Source organism: Hoplias malabaricus, chromosome 3 (assembly GCF_029633855.1).
Source record: "Hoplias malabaricus isolate fHopMal1 chromosome 3, fHopMal1.hap1, whole genome shotgun sequence".
Classification (NCBI taxonomy): Eukaryota; Metazoa; Chordata; class Actinopteri; order Characiformes; family Erythrinidae; genus Hoplias; species Hoplias malabaricus.
Window position 1 is genome coordinate 17,780,863 of NC_089802.1, and position 22,732 is coordinate 17,803,594.

Genomic DNA, 22,732 nt, shown 5'->3' on the forward strand with positions numbered 1-22,732 from the left:
AAATGAATAAAGTGTATTCATGCATACATTTACACAAATGTTATAATAGGACCATATGGACCCTTTGAAAGCCTTTAGCTGGAGGGTTCACAGTAGTCCTTGTCCTGTTTTCTGTCTACAAATGCGCATTTTGTTTGTCTTAGATGTGACTAGCTTGTTAAACGAATAAATCCTATAACTTTGTTTCTGTTTTTTAAGCCTGACGTTGTTGTGCACACTGCCAGGGGCCTTTTGGAGAAAGCTGCAGTGCAAATCCATGCTTGTGCTCAATATCTACACTAGAACTGAGCATCATCATTGATCACATCCCTCCACAGCAGCCCCCCTCCACTGTTAGAGACAATGTTTTATAAAGATGGAGAGAAAGTGGAGACTAATGAGGGGCTGTCAGGCTAAAGTGTCTCTCAAGGACCCAGGCCTAATTCACACCACAATCTACATCAAAATTAAACAATGATTTTACTGTAGGAGAGAGAGAGGGGAAATTTTCTAGGAATATTAATGTCCTCATTACGTATTACTGACCGGACCTTTAAACTTATGTAATTATAAACGTAATATATATTATGTCATTATTTTAAACCAGTGTGTACTGCAGACTGCATAGAAGATAAATGAGGAACAAGGTAAGTGTTTAAGAGAAAGTTTCATAAAAATAAAAATCATATAATTTTCTGGGTGAAAATATAGCTCCCCCTTTAAATGATATAATGATAATGATTAATACAATATACTGTTTGGGTCTACTGTTAAATCGGGGCTTACCACAAAAAATATCATCTATAAATAATTTATATAGCTATTAAACTATAGAAAAAACTAGATTAATTATGTTGATTTATTTGGGAAAAACATCCATTCCTTGTATTTTGGGAGACAAAAGTAGACAGAAACGTTATATTATAGAATGGCATGTCATGATTTTACCTACCGCATTCAGTAAACATCCCAGATGTATCAGTTCATATGCAACTGTATAAGTTCCCTGCAGGTAAGTACAAAAAAATTAATAAATCCAAAAATGCTGCTTTGTCCTTCTGAGCTGTAAGATAAATATGAAGCCTTGCAGTCTTGTTTTAGGAGTTGAATGTAAATTGAGTGGGACATTGAGTGAGTGCAGCAGAGATGCACTAATGTGGGACAGAGGGCTTGCTGCATGTTTGTACATTGCTCTTGCCACCATCCCTCACTACAAACCTCCATTGTACTCATAGCCCAGAGCTCCAAGACCAGTGTGTGTGTTTGCGTGTGTAATGGCACACAAAACTTCAGTGCGGGTCAAACATGTGAGCGAGTTTGTACCCTGTAGCCTATGTTGAGATGTGTGTAAGTGTATGTCTGTATATGACAGTCACGCTATGCACAGACATTTAAAAACATAAATGTAAGTAATAGTCAGTGTCATTCTGTGTTTTTCTTATTAAATTATAAAATAAATACCTTGCATATATCACTACAAAATGTGAATGTATTTGTAGTGCAACTCATAAAATTGATTTTACACTTATTTAGATGTAACACTCTAAATAAAATCTTTTAGACACAGGTTTATATTTGAAATCCCTTGTGAAAAGTAAGAATATCTAAGGGCACAGTATATTCAGATTATGTAAAGAATACTAAAAGTACATTTTCCTTTATGAGTTATAAAGACTGCCTCCTTCTACACGTCATGCCAAAAATGGCAGACTTGTGATTGGTTTTTGTCTGTTCTTGGCCAGGTTCAGTGGCTAAAGGTACCAATGCAAGTGGCACGGTGGCGCAGCAGGTAGTGTCACATTAACACAGCTCCAGGGGCCTGGAGGTTGTGGGTTCGATTCCTGCTCCAGGTGACTGTCTGTAAGGAGTTGGTGTTTTCTCCCTGTGTCCACATGTGCTCTGGTTTCCTCCCACAGTTGAGTCGCCACAGTGGATTGGCGACTCAAAAGTGTCTGTAGGTGTGAGTGAATGTGTCTGTGTTGCCCTGTAAAGGACTGGCGCCCACTCCAGGTATTCCCAACTTGCGCCCAATGATTCCAGGTAGGCTCTGGACCCTGAACTGGATAAACGGTTACAGATAATGAATGAATGAAAACTAGGTGTTAGCTGATTATAAATTAATGAATATAAATAAACCTGTCTGATGGACATTCAGAAATTTTGACTTCTTATTTCAACACAAAATATTATCTTATTGCAATAGACATATGTAAATATCAATATTTATAGTAAATGCAACACTTAAACCAGGCTAATGTTTCAAAAACTGGTAAACTATGACAAAACTGGGCCGTTTACTGGCTGTTTTTATGATAGGAGATTTCTCCATAAACAGACAACATGATGAGCGTTACAAGTGTTTTCACATTATATTTTATTACCTACTCATCTTCCAGATTTAGTCATCATCAATTCCAGACTTACCCAATCACGTACAATGCTATGAATCTGGAAGTGTGAGTGCAAGAATATGCTTCCTCAAAAACTTATGAAGCCAATCTCATAAGCCACCCTACTTTATAAACTTCAGCATGCTTGGACAAGAACACACACTGCCTAGATCTGTTATGTAGCTAACTGTTGCCTGCAATGGCTAGCATGACAGTGAGTGATAAGTGAGAAGGAGGTGCCATCTTGCCTAATTTGAGAGCAAGGCCACTGTGCCCTGTTGACTCCTGACATTGGATGGCTAAGGCTTTATCAAGGATTGAACATCTGATACACATTTATATTTTAGCCAGTGTGCCGTCTCCTCCCTTATAGCATTTCTATTGGTAACTAGCCAAGAGTTACATTTTTAGCATTAACTCATGAATTAGCTGTTAAGCTTGTAAGTCAAACATTTCCTGAGAGGTCAAAACTAGAACCTCTAATAGATCATGGCACATTTTGTACGTTTATGTAACCAAGAGTTTTTGTAGTTTATATAACTCTCTTAACCAAGTTCATATAAGTTTTTACATGGTTTGTGTAGGAGGAAGTTTCAAACAAATTGATGCAATCAAGTACACATTGAGTAAAGAGAAGCCAAGAAAAAGAGTTTCTGTGTTTCATTCTCAGTAGTTTGCAGACATGAGTTGTTTTAAAGATTTAAAAAATATTTGACAGATGATTTAAAGGTTAATTCAGCCACCCTTTTCACATTGTCTGTGTAATTCATTTTCACGGATGTAAACAATTTTGTTCAGTGTGGTTTGATTTTAAATGCTTAAACCCATCTAGCCTTCCTGCACATTAAGCATGGTGACCTTAACCTCATGAAGAACATGATTTAAGTGTTAGTGCTACATAATGTTGCACTATGTCCTCCTGTTGGCAGACACTCTTTCTAGTAATTCAGCTACTGTAAGGTATACCCACAGACAAATTGATGCAGTTCACTATGCTAAGTCACAGGTGTGAGCAAAAGAGTTAAAAAGCTTCCCAGGAAGCTTCCATTGCTCCCACTGTGGAGCAATGGAACTGCATTCTTTGGATTGTTGGAACTCCATTCAGTACCTTTGGGATGAGTTGCAGTGATGTTTGTGATCCAGAACTCATCAATATTCAGAAAATTATGCAATATTAGTTGCTAATATCACTAATATTCTTATACTTCAGTGCAATCAGATTTTTACAGAAATGTTTCAGTTTTAGTGTAGCTTCTTCCCAAAAGGGTAAAAGTTGTCCCAGAAGCAAAAGGAGGAAAATACACTATTAATACTCTTCATTTCAGATTAAATGTTGGATGAGCAAGAGTCCACAAACATTTGGCCACATGTTTTGTAATTTTCAAAAAAAATATTTCATAGATTTTTTTGTGTCTTTTGGGAGCTGGGCACAGCCAGAGATGGAGGGAGGAGAGAAGACGAGCAAGTGGAGGGTGAGAGGAAGTTTAAGTGAAGAGCTAAATAAAAGAGAGTATGGAGGGATGAAAGGATGTGCTACCTGAGAGGAAGAGGGAATTCTGAGCCCAGCGGATGAGCGGGAAGAGGGCTCATGAAACGGAAAGATGAAATGAATACTATCATCAGAAGTTTTTTTTTTCTTTTCTTTTTTGCAGCATTTCATTGGAGAGAGAGGGTCAGTTTTCACAGTGATTTTCTGTGTCTCACTCATTTCAGTCCCAAAGGAACCACTGAAATCATTTCAGTAGCTTCTCACAGGAGAATTCTTCATTTTCTCATTTTTTATTACAAAAGGGAAAAGCACACATGCTGTCTCCGGAAAGGTATGTAAAAGTTTGGAGGACCCTGGTCAAATTTTTCTAAAGAAAACATATAAATATGTATGAATTAATGTTTTAGTCCCTTGTATAATCTAATATATATATATGAGAGAGAGAGAGAGAGAGAGAGAGAGAGAGAGAGACATACAGATTGATTACTGAATTTGGAACACCTACCTTGTATCTACACTCTTTGTCTATTTTAGCAGCTCCACTGGCCATAGAGCAGCCCTTTGTATTTCTACAATTACAAACTCTAGTCCATCTGTTTCTCTGCATACTTTCTCAACCCCATTTCTCTCTGCTCTTCAATGGTCAGGACCACCACAGAGCTGTGTCTGATCCACTCATATCAGCGCAACACACACTAACACACCACCACCACATCAGTGTCACTGCAGCGCTGAGACCACCCACCATCCAAATCATTCCTGCTCTGTGGGGGTCCTGCAGAACCACAAAATAGTGCACTATATAGTGAATACGGCACACATACTTTCAGACACAGCATGTAAGACAAGGCAGAGCATGGGTAAACCAAAACAAAAACAACAGCATGAGGGCATGAAAGGGAGTGCAAGCATGGAAGGAATGGTGTTATTTTAGACATTGTACGACATGGTAAACTCGACAAGTTTTTGCTTCGTTTTCTGGGTTGAACACAACCACTTCAAATCAAAATGTGCTTGTTAATTAAATTATTTTGTTGATCAGATGTTTCAGGATGTCGGATCCAGGGGATACTCAGTGAGGTAAGGATCTCAGGGCCCTGTGTCTGTGAGGACTGAATTTTATTAATGTGGGGGTACTCTGATTTCCTCCCACAATATAAAAATATATGACTGTATGCCCATTGGCTATAGAAGTGTCCAGAATATGAATGTTTGAGTGACTGCATGAGTGTGTGATGCCTTGCAATGAGCTGCCACCCTGTCTAGATTATGCTCCTGCCTTGTGCCAAATCATTTGTTACCCTGATCAGGACGAAACGATTACTGGAAAGAAATAAATGAATGAACACCCTGATTCATAATACATTTTAAAAAGATGATGTTAATGTGAGGGGGCTGAATGCTAACGCTTTACTTAATATGTTGTCAGTTCGTCTTAGCAGCGAGATGAATACACACTGTCACAGGCCACATTTCGAGGTCATGTGTCTTTATAGAGACCCATTCATTCCCCAGCCTGTGGTCCCTCATCCACTGCTGTAAATCCCTGTCTTTGCATATAAGGCAGTGTGGCAGGCAGCTACTCGTAGCGTCTCGCCTGTTGAACCCCACGCTGATCAAAGTCTCTCTGCAGGGAGATGTCAAGCATCCTGAACCACAACATTTCTCATCACCTTCCCAGAGAAAGCATTCTAAAGCCTGTCACTGACAGCAGCAATGCTCCCTAATCTCTGCACTATTACTGGGGCAAACTGGAGAGTATACAGAAGATGTGTACAGTCTCTTTCTCTCTCTCTCTCACACACACACACACACACACACACACACATGTGCATAAACCCCCCAAACTTAAATCCATGCCATAGAGAGGGGAGGAAAAGTAAGCCTCACACAGACTCTGGAAAGCAGAGTAAATCCCACTGCAGCTGCTGGTCTGAAGCCTTCCACACTTTCTCCACGTGCAAATCCAGCAAGTGCCATTTTACACAGATGAGTCAACCTTGATTGGGTTGAAACCCAAGGAAGAAAAATTGGTTACAAGGCCTTCTTTCTGGGTTAGGAGAAGGAAAATTAGGCAATGAAAAATGGAATCTCAGATCAAACGTCTCCAGAGCACATGCAGCCATGCACATTGAGCACATGCATGGGCAAAAACATACAGAATTGGCACAAGCTCCATACGCATGTGCAACTGGGACTAATTGGCACAGGAATGAGGATCCTCTCCTCATATATGGGATGTTGGTCTCAGATCATGTTTATTTCTTCTTCCTTCTCCTCCTCCTCCTCATTTCCAGTCATTTACATATCTTACAAATTAAACATGTGCATCTGAGAAAAACTGTGTCACATGATACACATCCAATAGTGCAGTTTCGTTGAGGCAGAACAAAGGGCGTTTTTTTATTTTTTATTTTGTTAATTTAATTTCATTGGATGAGGAGATGATTCATCTGGGTTTCTCACTCTAGCCTACCCATAGAAATGCCCCTAACACTGACATGGTGGCGGCGCTAGGCTATTAAGGTGTGCCCAATATAGGTACAGTTGTTTAAGATGGAATTTAATTGGAATGCTCTGGAGCAACTGCACATGAGCCTATGTTCAGCATGCTCAAAGCCAAATATAAGTGAGAGTGGTATTAAGCCCTCTAGCTTTGGGCTGTGGAGAAATGAAATTCCATTCTCTGGAATGAGGGAGTACCACCTGATAGTTTTTTTGGAGGAGCTAGTGGTGGTAGTGGTGTTTGAGACTGAGAATTAATCACACACCATCTGACCTCACAAATGTACTCATGACTGAATGCAACTGGATCCTAAAAGCAGGTTTCCACAGTTATGCAGCAATGACAATGAGCTTGGGGTTAAATAAAGTTTGTGGGATTAATACAGCATTTTTGTTATATGTATACACCTATAGAATGCTAGGAGATTTTAAATGTTTTCCAGCACACTGCACCTACACTGCCCTCAAAGCGTCCACGTGACCTACAGCCCACTGTACACACATCCACCCGAACACAGTCAAGGTTACTGCGCAATGGGTCACTTCCACATGGCTTAGGGGCACAGCCACATGGAAAACACACACACACTGAAGCATCTCACTAACAGGTTCTGCATCCATAGAACTCATCCACTTCTCCACACAACCAGACTCACATTTGTTTTCATATCTGTCAGTTTGAATACAACACCAATAATTTTTACAGCAACATGATATTTTTATAAACAATAAAAATGTATATATTTATCATATTATCAATTGTATCTTCAGAACAAAACATTCATAAAAACCCCCTCAAGTGAAAATCAAGCTGTTTACATTGGTAATATTTGTTTTGTCTACTAGAAACTATTAAAGCATCTGGATTTTTTTTAATATTAGAGCATCTGGCATTTTCAAATTAAGGCAAAAAAAAAGATTTTGTCAGGCTTGAGAGCTGGAGTCAACACAAGCAGATAAAAACAGAGAGTCAAAGATAATAAAATAACATTTCAAGTCAAGGCCAAAAAAAAAAAAAAAAGCTAACACAAAAAGGAAGTCAAAGGTATAAAAATAAAAACATGAAAAGCGAAACACTTCATACGGACAACACTCAGCAAACACTTGGACTAAAAACCCTGGCTTAAATACAGATTAAATTACCCTTAAATGAGAAACAGCTGAAGTTAGAGTTTGGGAACAACAAAAGGTGACCCGATTGGTTGCACATGGGCTCACAAAGGATATTGGGAAAAGTAGTCCTTTGCTGAATAAGCAAGTCCAAAGAAACAGAACAAAGGAAGTGAGAGCTTCTCCGTAAAGGGCGAGACACGTCAAACAAGAGATATATGGTTTTGTCACAAAAGCAACAAGGGTACATATTCAGTACCTTTAGGTAGATAACATAATTGTACCTTATTCCTTTTATAATTGTACTTAAAATTAATTCTTTCATCCATTATCTATAACCACTTATCCAGTTCAGGGTGGGGAAACCCACACGGACAACACACCAAACTCCTCACAGACAGCCACCCAGAGCAGGACTCAAACCCACAACCTCCAGGTCCCTGGAGCTGTGTGACTGCAACACTACCTGCTGCGCCACCCCTCATTCATTCATTCATTGTCTATAACCGCTTATCCAGTTCAGTGTTGTGGTGGGTCCAACGCCCTGGAGGGTGTGCCAGTCCTTGCAGGGTGACACACACTCACACCCAAGGACACTTTTGAGTAACCAATCCCATATTAAAATTGTGTACTATAATTTCAGTTCCAGGACTTACAACATGTTCTTTTATTTTACACCGTTCTGTAATGAAAGGTTAAAAATATTCAAACAAACAATAACAATAAAGGACTTTAAAACTATTGTTGTACCTTTAAGGAGTTTGGTGTGTTTTGATTTGTATAAGTAATCTCAGCTCTGATTTGTTGGCCTGTGTATTATTTAATAAACACTAGGCTGAAACATGTAATGCAATACATTTGCAAAACCAATACAATTATTTGCAAATATTAGAAGAAATTTATGGCATTTAGCAGGTGCTTTGATCCCGATTATCAACTCAGGGAAATGTAATGTTAGGAGACGAAGGACTCTTGTTTGTGGTACCGTGATGTGCTTAATGAACCCTACTGAGCTGTTTTCACATAAAATGAAAATGAGGTCTGGACATCTTCCAGACTCCTGGACATTGAAGATGAAGGACAAGGCTATTGACTCATCCATAATAATACCCATGCTTGCGTTGATATCAATACTGCATGCATTTGGATGAATTCACAATATCAACAAAAGAGTGGAAAGCAATATGAAGGCAAACAAAAAAAAACAACCCACAAAGCAGCTACACTCAGCTTATGAAGATCCAACTGAAGAAAAAAGTTGCCACATTTCAGATCTGTGTTCAGCAGGAGTGCAACATCATCCACACACACACACACACACACACATACACACACACATTGCTCACTGTGAATTCTTCACATTACTGACATTACCCAGATATATACCAGTGAGCTGGCAGAATGAAGCTTGTTTAATGTCCGGTAGAACTCATTCAGACATTTACATTCTCAGATACAGCTCCTCCAGGTAACGTCTACAAAAGTTTCATGTTGCAGTGCAGAACACTACACCAGCCAACAATCATGGAAAGACTTGCAAAAACTGTGAATGTTGGGGAAGTGGGAAACAGGAAGCTCAGAGATTGCAGCATTACACAGGCACAAACAGCTTAAAAATAAGGGTAACACTTTACAATACGGGTGCACAAATAAGCATATATTAATATGTCATGAATGATCTCCTCATAGTATATTAATACATACATTAATGCTTAATATATCAGGAACTAACAAAGGATATACATTAATGACCACATTATTCATACATAAATCTCCATTAGCAAGGGTAAACATTAAGTATCAACATCTTGTTAATTCAATCTCTTAATTAACACTATGACTTGCCTTATTAATTAACACCTTTGGGGGTTAATTTAATTATTTAATTAATTATTGTGGCCAATAACAACCCTAAAGTCAAGTGACTTTATATAAGTTATTACAAAACTCGTAATAAACTCATAATAATCACTTAATCACTGCTTATGTCCTACATCAATGCACAAAGATATGTAACACACAGTATCCAAATAGATCCAATATGTAAAGGGTGTTAATTAATAAGGCAAGTCATAGTGTTATTTAAGAGATTGAATTAACAAGATGTTGATACTTAATGTTTACCCTTGCTAATGGCGATTTATGTATGAGTAATGTGGTCATTAATGTATATTCTTTGTTCGTTCCTGATATATTAAGCATTAATGTATGTATTAATATACTATGAGGAGATCATTCATGACGTATTAATATATGCTTATTTGTGCAGCCGTATTGTAAAGTGTTACCATAATGGGTGAGGAAAACCAGTACACCACATACATTTACACTTACAAGCATGTAGTAAATCATGAATTATAACCTCAATGTTCACAGCAAAATGTTTAGAATATGTTTGCTTTGATCTGGACACATATAGAAGCTATGGTCTTCATGTAGCATACAGTACTAAGCCCTCTGTAGAGAGGTAGAGAGTCCAATGGGAGACTAATTGGAGAAGCAGGAGGATTAAGCAGAATAACTGAGGTTTTATATTATCATTTGATAATAGAATACATTTGTAAACAAACATACTGTAAACCAGAGCATGGCACGAATAAAAAAAATATGTTTGATCCTAAAAATTCAATCAGTTGTGAAATTAATTTGAAAGGGCAACACCTCACAGCAGAACCTATGTATACACCTAGAAAAACAAATTTCTTCAATGACCAGTTAGAAAAACATTTTCTAGGTTTTATGCTGACTCTTGTTGAGATACTTGTATTCGAAATGTTTATAAAGGCTTTTGCACGTGTCATGTGTGTACTCTGACCAAATATTCAACAACCATGGCTTACTTTCACACCTTTTGGATTTTAATTTATATTACTGGTCAGTCTGGATATTTCAACGGGAGTGAAGCAGCACCATAGTGACGTATGGTAGTCTCTTACCACTGCGGCTGCGTAGCATCCTAGCTGAGACCCCATTGGCCCCAGTGGGTGATGTGTTGCTTGTGGCTCCATCCACAGGACTCGCCTCTCCCCCAGGCTGCTTCAACAGCTCCTGCAGTGTCCTGCAGAACAAACAATATTGTCAGAATATGTTTATGACTAGAGCTGCAGCAAACAATTATATTGGTCATTGACGATCTGCCGATTTTTGATTTATTTATGAGTTAATTTATCGGTAGGCGGCACAGTGACGCAGCAGGTATCGTCGCAGTTACACGGCTCCAGGGACCTGGAGGTTGTGGGTTCGATTCCCGCTCCAGGTGACTGTCTGTGAGGAGTGTGGTATGTTCTCCCCGTGTCCGCGTGGTTTCCTCTGGGTGCTCCGGTATCCTCCCACAGTCCCAAAACCACACTTTGGTCGGTGGATTGGTGACTCAAGAGTGTCCGTAGGTGTGACTGTGTGTGTTGCCCTGTGAAGGACTGGTGCCCCCTTCAGGGTGTATTCCCACCTTGCGCCCAATGATTCCAGGTAGGCTCTGGACCCACCGTGACCCTGAACTGGATAAGCGGTTACAGATAATGAATGAATGAATGAATTTATCAGTTGATCAATATAGTTAATGATTCCAGATAAAAATATTGAAGGTGGAACAGAGAAGTGAGCAGCTGCAACATTTAAGGTGGAATGTGGTGGCGATTACACTTTCCTATAGGAGCGATCTGATACATAAGACTGAACATCTTTCACATTTTTGCTGTAATTCTTTAGGTCTTCATCAATGGCAAGAGAAACTTCACAAAAGAAACATACTAAAGTCCACATAACCTAGTCGTAAATCTCTGTCTTGAAAATTAGGGTAGTTACTCTTTATCTAAGGCTGTGCTATGTCCTGCTTGTGTACTATTTTCTGCCCCCAAAACTGTCCAGCAGACGTGAGGCTGTGATGAGATGGAAGATGATTGTGGAGCATAAGTGTGCAGCCCTGGGCCACAGAGCTTGCCGCCAGCAGTAGGCCACTGAGGTGAAAAATAAGGACAACAATACAATGGACAGACATGACAATGCCCAACTCTGATGTCACCTGAGCATGGGAAGGCATTTCAGAAAAGACAGAGAGGGCAGAGTTGGAGAGAAAGACAATAATTAGGAAAGATAAGTTCAGCCAATCTACTGCCCTCATGAGATGTCTCAGACAGACTGTCCTACTCATAATGAATCCTCCAACTCATGAAGAATCCTTACGACATAAACAGTAAAGATGTTCACAACTCAAACATGACAGCCAATATGTGTTCACTGTATATGTCTCACTGGAAAGTTTCAGTGCTCTCTCCTCTGGGTTTTCCTCAACAGCTGGGTTCTAATGTTGCACAGTCAAATGTTTATCCTTTTATTATACATGGTATGCACAATTTTATGTTTCCCCTCTTATTCAAAGTAAGAGATGATAACCATGAGAAAAATAATGAAAAATCTTATTTACAACATGTAAATATTTTGTCACATTTTATCAGTGATTTGAACTATGATTATAAATCATTACTGTTGTTTTATTTTTGATATCAAAGTTCAATCTCCATTCAAAGAGAGAGATGCCAGTTCTATGTGTGGAAATAACTGCCACCATGTTTGTAGAGTGGACAGACATTTCTATAAAGGCTTTGCTCTAACCTTTATTTATAACTATCCACCTTATAGCTACAGTGAAAAATGTATAAAGTGAACTGCTTTTAGTGGAAGTGGAAAATTTATCCAGCATTAGTAGTGGAGTGATGTCCTAGATTGTGCAAAATGTGTTGCAAATATTCTTAGCCAGATGTGGTCTGACTCACAAATCATTGAGTTCAGCCCTGTTAAGAGCTCCCAGTGAACCTACACACTTCACTCAGACTTACGCTGACTCAGTTCCATCGCCAGCCGATTTGCTGGGTCATACAAAGCCTCTCACTCACTGTGGGGGTGACAAGAGTATATATACACAGACAAATTAAGTTTTTCTGCCGTGTTTTCTGTTCATGCTAAACGAGAGTCACATTACATAGTGAGAAAAATAGTTAACTATTGTGTAACATCTGCTGGATCATGGTTTTGTATATTAGCATGCTACCTAGCTTCATTTCTAGCTTTATTTCAGCTACTAAATTTTGAGGTGGTTATTAGTTGTAACAGCCCTCGTGCTCAACTTTGAGTGACTAAAATTAATAGGAACTGAGAATAATTGTTGATTTAAAACCTGCCAACCCTTGTAAAAAAAAGTATACTTAAATTGGGCTGACATAGTTATGTACTTATGTTGGAACTACTAAATTGTGCCAAATCAGTGCTAATATATAGTTAAAATTATATTAAAGGGTGATGGTGATGACTCAGAAAAAGATCTGCTTAACTTAAAAAACTAACCCTAAACCCACAGAGTCTCACTATTAATTGTGTCGCACCCAGAGAATCAGGTTTAGTGGATGACTTTTCTTTCTACTATGATATCCATTTGGATCATTTAGTGCTGCTGATATATGAGCATTAGAAAGCTTCCATCAGTGTTGCCCACACACTCTTATGGGAATTTTTTTCCATCCTCTGTATTTGTAGGCTGAATTTGAACATTTTTCTCTCCTTCCCCTTGATCATTAAATGATAAATACAGCTGCAATACTTCATAAGCATGCCAGAAAAATCTCCAGCCTACTGAATATTTAAATATTTACCACAGGACATGAGCAATTCCATAAAATAACCACTTTTTTTGTTCCATTGAATGGTTCTCTAAAAACCATTTGTGTTAGTGTAATTTGAGTGTGAAAGACATTTTCCAACTCTTCACATTATAAAATCTTCACATTATAAAGGTTCTGCGCCAGGGCTGCCCCTAGTTTGCCCTTCACAATATTTTAAGTCTACCCCAACAAACTGAGCCAGTAAGAGCAAGATTTTATATTATATATAAGAACCAGACCCAATATTAAAATCAGGAAGGACAACTGATGGAACTCCAAGGCCGGTGTGATCAGCATGGGCACACAGCCGTATACTCAGCAAGCGGTGCTTATAAGATAAAACATAAATGAATACATTTTAAAATGCAATCCTTGCCTTTATTTCCCACAACAAATATTGTTCTTTTTTCACAAGACATAAAAGTTTGGACACCTGTGTTCTGCACAAGTAAATTTGTTTCCTAGAAATATGAGCCAAGAACCTTTCAGAAACTTTTGAAAAGCAGTTGAGAGCAAGTGATAGGACACAGTTGTTGCCAGAAAGAGAACCTGAGGCCATGGCCTTGCTGAGTCCTTCCTGAGCTCCACAGATGTTCAGCTGCCAAGCAGCAGCTGGGTGTGGAAACATCCTGTGTGCACATGTGCACCTTAAAATATCCCTTTTTATGTCTCCTATGTGCCCTGTAACATCAAAAAGGTTTGTAAATACTCATCCAAAATGTCTTCAGAAATTAAGACATTTAACAGGGCCTTTGCTTCCCTTTGCTGCAGCATAACCTCTACTTTCTTGGGAAGACTTTACACTAGATGTTGGAATATAAGTCAGATGATTGAATGGAGAATGAACAGATAGTGATGGAGAATGATCAAATGTTAGTTCAGCTCATCCCAAAACCATTAGATGTAGCTCTGTCACTCCATAAAACACTCTACAGTGCAGTTGTATGGACAGTTATAACCCACTAAAATTGGGCATGGTGACCTCAGTCTCATGCGCGGATAAAATAATCATCGGAATATCAGTGCACCTTTCAGTATATTTCAGTATATAAATTCACTAATTGTGTATATGTCTGGACACTTTCAGATACATAGCGCATATCTTGCCTTTCTTCCTACACCTACACTTATTTTTCTTTTCTTTTTCCCTTAATTTATGCAAAAAATATATTATAAATTCAGAGTGCTTTAGGCCTTTCTTACATTTGCTGTTATGAATACTAAAGTTACCACAGATTTTTTTTTTTAGCAGAACACTATATTACACAAAGAAATCATCTTCAGTCAGTGATCATAATTGATTCAAATTAGCACTCCTGAAATTGTATGAAGTGTATGCAGTGGAACGATAGGGGGCAAATGGCATAATTATTGTGTTTGTAAAAATAATTATACGACGTTATAAAAATAGCCTCTCTTGAGAGAAGTAATCTTTCTTTTTTGTTAGATTTCTTCTTTAGCCTTGTCTTGACTTGCTACATGTCACTGATGCTATTCTCCAAAAGAAGGAATTTGTAAAAGTATAAATGTGTATTTTCCTGAAAACAATGAGAGCTTAATGAAGGATGTTTGTTTGCAAATGGTCTGATGGTTTGCCAGTTTGGATATAATAGGCACTAATTATACAGTATTGAACATGAGCAAACAATTACCACTCAATCGTCTTTAACCTGTAATTATACACTTCATCATTCAGGGATGTCATAATAAAGTGACAGTCCATAGCAGAGGAAAATCAAAAGATGACATCTTAATCTTTGTAGTTTCTCAGAGACAACAACAATATTAAAATCAATCAGTCTTTTCTTCAGTGATGATGAAATGAAAATGAAACACATTATAATGACATGTAGTGACTGGATGTTTCAGTGCTTCTGTACTAAACCTGTTTTAGACATGGCTGCCCATATGTCAGGTACACATAAATAATCAATAATTACTTACACAAATAATGTTTGCTACTTGTTGGTGGTGAAAATGAATTATTGCTCCTCTAAAGGAAGATTAAGTTATATTCTGACAAACAAATTTTTTCAAATCAGATGTCACTATCATATGGGGTCCTATATTGGACACGTATCCAATTAATTTGCATGCGATATGAATGTGGTGGCGCAGCAGGTAGTGTCGCAGTCACACAGCTCCAGGGGCCTGGAGGTTGTGGGTTCGATTCCCGCTCTAGGTGACTGTCTGTGAGGAGTTGGTGTGTTCTCCCCCGTGTCTGCGTGGGTTTCCTCCGGGTGCTCCGGTTTCCTCCCACAGTCCAAAAACACATGTTGCAGGTGGATTGGCGACTCAAAAAGTGTCCGTAGGTGTGAGTGAATGTGTGTGTGTGTCTGTGTTGCCCTGTGAAGGACTGGCATCCCCTCCAGGGTGTATTCCCGCCTTGTGCCCGATGATTCCAGGTAGGCTCTGGACCCCCCGCGACCCTAAATTGGATAAGCGGTTACAGATAATGGATGGATGGATGGCGATATGAATGTGAATGCTCAGGATCAGATTTCATGCATGTTTTTGCCTGTGCACAGTGTCTCAAATGGCCCTGTGCTTTTTACTTGGTGCATTTTTATGTTAGACATTGTATGCAGTACTTCTGTGTAGAACCCATTATTTTAGGACCTAGATCATGCACTACACTGGGCCTAGGGCTCTCCACTGGTAACTGGTAGATTTTATAGTTGACATTTTTGTGTTGTGATCATCATCCATGGAGCTGAGTGTGGTTCTGATGATTGTGAGAGTGGGTGGGAGTAGCACTGACTTTGAAAGAGGCAGTGATGAATGGAAAGGGAATAGAACATGGGTACGACAGGCTGACATTAATGTTGCAGAGCAGCTCATGTAGATATGGATAATTCATATGGTTGAAGAGACGAAGGTTCAAAAGCTAGCATGCTAATCCAAGGCCCATTTGTTCTCATTAAATCTCTTCAGATCAACACTCGTTTTTTGTCTCCTGTCCCCCTGCTTTCACATGCTTTTGCATGGATCATCAGTTTGATCCATGATGAACTGCTCAGAAACACTTCATTAAGCAATATGGGGACTTGTGGTGATGTATGAGTGAGTTAGATGTGGCATAAACAGCGTTGTGTGAAAAGTGATTAATTAAGATGATATGTAGGGAAAGTGATTGGTCTTTGGGCCTGAGCTTTATGATGAAGATCAGGGATGAGTATGACTAATAACATCTCTCAGGGTTAGACATGAAGGGAATAATTTATTTCCATTCAGAAATAAGAGAAGTGCCCGTTATCTCTCTCTAACTGAACAGGATATGGAGAGCTGAAAATAATTGCAGATGAAATCACACTGTCCAGAGCTAGGGATGGAAAGGAGGTCATTTTACAGGACCCTGGAGAAATTGCTGTGTTTTAATGGAGAAATCAGTCATTTTCTCCAATGACTCTTCTTCTGTAATGCTGAAAACTATGCTACATTCACATTACAAGCCTCATTAAACGATTCAGAATTTTGGCTCAGTTCAGATTTGGCAGTTTACATTGATAAACGTTAGTGACCTTTATCTGTCTGTAATATGACCAAATCTGTCCCTAAAACAGCATGCATGCATATACTGATATATTTAAGCTCCTGCCCTAGCTTTATTAAAGCTAAACCTTTAATTTGGGTATATACTATATCTCTAAATGGTGGTTTGGATTTGTGGTGAACGTAAATATTTGGTCATTCTAAATCAAACATGAACATTAAACTAGTATAAAATATAATACATATAAAATATTCAGCCAACACTATCCTGTGTCCACTGATGAAGGACTAGCACAAATGTTCAGCAACAGATGAGTTACTGTCTCTGACTTTACATCTACAAGGTAGACCAACAAGGTAAGTGTGTCTAACACAGTGGACAGGAAGTGGACACAGTGTTTAAAATCTCCAGCTGCGCTGCTGTGTCTGGTCCATTAGTAACAAGCCACTATGTGAGTGTCTTTGTTAAGCCTCTAATGTCTGTTACAGACATTAATCCAAAGCACATGTTTTATCCCCAGTAATTCATCCATACAAATTAATGATATTTCTATGCATAAAAGGAAAATTAAACTGTGAAACAAAAATGTAAATTCTTTAATTGTTCTGCACTCCTTAGAAGTATAAGTGAAAGGGAAGACTCTTCATAAGAAATGTACTGTTGTATTTAATAGAGACTTTAAAACATAAGCAGATATCAAAAGCATAAGAAGACATTATTGTTATTATTAACATAAACATTTCTGAAGATTTCTACAGCTCTTAGATTTTAAAAAATCATTATACTCTCGTTCCCATATTGTTTTTTTCCACCCAAAAAACTTTTTTCTAGAATTGGTTCCGTTCAAATTCTTGAAACCTCTGTGATCTCCAGTGAGCCGGCTCACGTTTCCATCATTGCACGTGCGCACGGTTCCAGCGTTTCTGTAGCTAAATTCAGAGACAGAACCGTACATAAACAAACAGAGTCATGTTTCATCCACTGTTTACAATGGTTTCTGATACATGTGTGTAAGTAATTATGTAAATAACTTTTACTTTTTATAGCACACTTAAAACCAAAGTGCTTTACAATAAAGAACACAAATCTATGGTCACCATTTACACAACAGAAACACATCAATCCACCTCTCATCAAATTAACAGCTGTGATAGAAATACGTTTTGAGCTTTGATTTAAAAACAGCCACACATGAGGTCTAATGTCAATTACAAGTCAGTTCCAGAGCTTTGGTACGGAAACAGCAAAGGTATAATCCCCTTTTAGCTTAAGACAAGCCCTTGGGACAGACAAGGTGATGGCGTTGATGACCATAGAGATCTTGCAAGTGCATATATGTAAAGCATGTCCAAAATATGAATGACTGGCAGCGCTGTCATAAAAGATATGCTTCATTAATTCATTAGAGTACATTGCATTGCAAAAATCCAGCCTAGATGTGTCAAAGGTATGAATGACCCTTTCCAAATGAGAGGGATAAAGAAATGTTTTTAGTCTTTAGTCTGAGCACGAAAAAAAACAAGGCTTGACCACTGCAGTGTATATGATTCAGAGTTCTGAGCCAGACTGCTGAGCTTGTTAACTTTGACAGGACAGCTGAGAAAATTATTGTGTGCCTCAAGTCACACTGAGAAACAAAAACGTGGCATTGTCCTGCATGCCACCAAGGAAAATATAACAGATTACAAAAGACCCCGTCCAACTTCACTGTACTAAAACACTTTATTTGAGGCTCTGTGCTCTTTCTGAAATTTCTTTTGCTCAACACCCCCACAGCCTCTACCATGGTTTATGCAGAAGAACCTACTCTACTTTGTTTCCAGTTGGGAACAAACAGGTGTTTGTTACACAATTTAGGTCAGTGGAAACACGTAGAACAGTTCGAAATAGGTTTGTGAATAAGTTCCTCATTGGTGGAATATAGTGACAGGAAGTACACTGTTATAGTCCATCTTTAAAACAGGCTTTTAGGAAACAGAGCTGGATTCAACAGACATTTCATGTCCACAATCATGGACAGTTTTCCACTGAAAATATTACTAAATTTTTGAGCTCTAAACTGGAATTTTGTTCCATCTTATCTTCCACTACTGGAACAGGGTTCTAGGAATTTCTAGTCGGGTTCCTCCCCTGGCATGTTGGAAACAATTACAAAGAGTTTGCCTCCATGTCAGCAATAGACTAACAACAGAACAACAACCTTTAGCTGTGTCAACTTTATATCCAAAATAGGTATTGTTTGATGCACTCTGAAAATAGCCAAAAACATAAACGCTGTTAAAAATTGTCCAGCCTAGCAACACATAGGTGGAGCAGTTCAGTGCTGGGAGAGGTCAGTCCCAGCAGTGCTCCAGTATGTGGTGCTTAAAACTGATCTGTAAGTTAACATGCCCTGTCTCAGTTCATCACAGACATTTGAGCAGATTTGATCCTGTCTCCTTCAGTCCACCTCCCTGGGGCTACACTGTAGCCAGGGCTCTGACACAGGCCACAGGAGGTCCAGATTCATTTAAAAAAAATCTCAAGAAGGATAATGCGGTGAAGAGTGTGGTCTTGTCAGGGGGCATGGACCCTCACATCGCCTTGAGACCACTCTGTCCTGAGGAGGACAAACAGGAGGGATGGGCACCCAGGCGGTCAGGAGAAGGAAAATGTCAGTGCTCCCCCACCATGACTCAGCCTGGCAGAGGACAGCATGTCGTCCAAATTAGAGAGACACAAACACCTCCATGAACACGCACAAGTCAGGGAGAGACAAACTACTGAACACACACAAATATACTCTCTAGAACATTTATTAAACTGACAAAAGTAGAAAAAATTGATTTCCAAAGTTTCCACTAAATTACTTTAACTTTGAAGATTTTTTAATCATAAATACATTTAGAATTTGATGCCTTCAAAACACTTCAAAAAAGCAGGTACAATGTGTACACCTTCCCATATAATACACTTGGGAATAGAGGATACTAATTGTTGCATTTTTGCAAGTTGAAATTTTGCTCATTCTTGTTTGATATAACACATCAACTGCTCACCAGTGTATGGAAACTGTTATCTGATTCTTCTCTTCATGTTGCCCTACAAGTGACAGATCTGGACTGCAGCCAAGGTAGTCAAGCTCATGCACTCTGTGTCAATGAAGCTTTGCAGCTGTAGCATGTGTAGAATGAGGCCTGCCATTATCTTGCTGAAATACTCATGGACATCTCTGTAAAAGACATCAGCCTGATGGTGGCATTTGTCTGTCTAAAATATCAATATTCCACTCTACATCCACAAAACCTTCAGACTCTTTGTCTTTCACCATACAGACTATGACAAATACTGGCTTTTGCATACATCACTGATGTCTGAATGGTCTCTTTTGTCTTCAGCATAGAGAAATCAACATCTGTATTGTTTTTATTTTTTATTTTTTCAAAAAGAATCAAAAAGAATCAGAAAACTGGACTCATCTGAACACAGCACACATTTCTATTGGGCTTCAGGCAAACGCTGCAGAGTGACAGCACTTTCCTAAAATACTTCCAAGCCCACGTAGCCCATCATGCTAACCCAGAGTGATCTTTTCTCATTCACTGCTGTCTGAGGGCTAGAAGATCTCTCACATTCTAATGTAGTTTCTGGAATTGCTCTACATGGACTGAGATTTGTCTAGATTTCCTGAATCTGTTTTACAAGAAGGAAAAAAACAACTTTTATTTATCCCCTTGGGGAAATTGCTTTTCTGCTTTTGACACATCCATGATAGTGAACACACACTAAGGGCAGAGAACACACACAACTGGAGCAGGGGGCCGCCAACCACCTTGGTGCCCGGGGAGCAGTTTGGGGATTAGGTGCATTGTTCAAAGGCACTTTAGCCCTGAATTAACTTTTTTCTTGCCATTCCTGGGAATTGAACCGATGACCCTCTAGCCTCAAGCTCACTTCTCTAACCTTAAGGCCACATCTGCCCATAAAACAATATAATGAAAAGTATATGGTCAAAGACTTACACTTTTTAGTTTTTGTGTTATATTATATTTTAACTGTTTGACAGTTTTCTCATGAAGTTTGACAAAAAGTGGGAAGCCACAACTTTGGTGGAAGCTCATTTTGTACCCAACCAGAGTGGGGGGATGTTGTATCACTCCAGCCAAAGCTTGGCAATGGGAAGGATGTACAACTATGTAGTTTAAGGCCTTCTAGGAACATAGAAGAAGCACAGGGAACAAACTCTCAATTAATAGAGTTGAATTTAGAAACTGGACAAACATGTGCTTTGGCTGTAAAGATGAAGTTTTCATTAATTCATTATCTGTAATCACTTACCCAGTTCAGGGTTGCAGTGGGTCCAGAGCCTACCTGGAATCATGGGGCATAAGGTGGGAATACACCCTGGAGGGGGCGCCAGTCCTTCACAGGGCAACAAACACACTCACACATTCGCTCACACACTCACACCTTTGTACACTTTTGAGTCGCCAATCCATCTACCAACGTGTGTTTTTGGACTGTGGAAGGAAACTGGAGCATCCGGAGGAAACCCACGTCGACACGGGGAGAACACACCAACTCCTCACAGACAGTCACCCAGAGCGGGACTTGAACCCACAACCTCCAGGTCCCTGGAGCTGTATGACTGCGACACTACCTGCTGTGCCAGAATTTACTATGCTACATTATAATAATATTTCATTAAATGATGCCGTTGATTAAACTGCAGGCTCCATTTCACACAACCCTGACTGGAGCTAAAAAAGGAAAGGAATGAGATTTCATTCCTTGTATCTTGATGACAAGTATGTTTTCACATGTGGCAGATTTATAATGACTCATGTGTCCGATGCAAATACAGAGGTACACTACAACCCGCCAGCAAAGACACACACTGCCAGAGCTGCTCATTATAATGAGAAAGAAAGAGAGTCATACCTGCTTGAGATAGGAGACTATACATTTATATAGTCTTACCTCTGGTTTTGTTTGTGTATTTGTTTGTAATACATGATTAGAAACCTGCTAATTCCTATAATAATGTGTGTGTGATCAATGGACAAATATATGTGGTACAAAATTAGGAATATATTAACTTATATTAAGATATATTAAGGTTAAAAACATTTTGCCTGTGTCCAATGTTGGAAATCTTCAGCCCACCTGCTGGTCCTTTTACAAGTGAAGCCTGTGAGCTACCATCATACTCTTGCGCTGTTTAGCACTACTGTACCAGCTCAACACACACTAAGACATGATCCACCACATTAGTGTCAGTGCAACGTTGAGAAGGAATCAACAGCTAAACAAAAAATCACAAAAAAACTAAAACTATTTCTCTCCAGGATTTCATTCCAACTGCCGTGAATCATCTCAAAGCAGCCTCTGAAGGTTCCTATTAGTTGACACAAAACTCTGGGAAGGACCTGAATAGTAACTTCTGCCAACCACACAGCACCTCACTACATAAATTGATATCTCTAAAGGACACTCATTACAGATGACACTGATGGAGTCTATCAGACATGCTAATTCTCTCTATTCTTCGCCTGTAGATGGCTTACTATACTACACAGTCATACCCTTGGCCTAGAATTCTCTAATCTGTTATCTCAACCATGCATACTCACCTTAAAATGTCATTGCTGGAGCCATCGGTGCATATTGAATTATGACCCACCGAATGGCAACATTGTTGTTTAGTGCTTAAAGGTGTTTTGTTATACTGTCTCTCTTCAGGGGGGCATTAAATTTAAATTTAAATAAAGACTATGAGGGAAAGACATAAACCTTTGGAACGGTCTATGCTAAAGTATTGTGAATCAGTTGTATATCAGTTCTTTCAACTTCTGTTTGGGTTTCTCTGACAGGAATTAAACACAGTCCTGGATCATACCTTTCTGAATGGAGATTCTACATTTGCAAGGCAGGACTCTAGTCAATACATAATCACATACTTGGAAACCAATTATCAAAGTACTTTATACAAGTCTCAAATGTTTGCCAATCATTCATTGTGTGCTGGATTTTATTGTTTTATTAAAACAGTTCTTACTAAAACTCACAGATGTGTAAAATGTAACTACTCACATGTAGGTTACTTGTTTTCACTGGACAGCTCAATGTACTTGGA

At 38.9% G+C, this 22,732-nt stretch overlaps 1 protein-coding gene across 1 annotated transcript in view; it reads right to left on the reverse strand.

Annotated features, from left to right (window-relative positions):
* shisa8b (shisa family member 8b) overlaps positions 1–22,732 on the reverse strand; it is a 36,345-nt gene that overhangs the window by 9,269 nt on the left and 4,344 nt on the right. Inside the window, exon 3 of the mRNA XM_066662763.1 lies at positions 10,410–10,531. Within this exon, the coding sequence (XP_066518860.1) occupies positions 10,410–10,531 (122 nt within the window). The remainder of the gene's footprint in view (positions 1–10,409; positions 10,532–22,732) is intronic.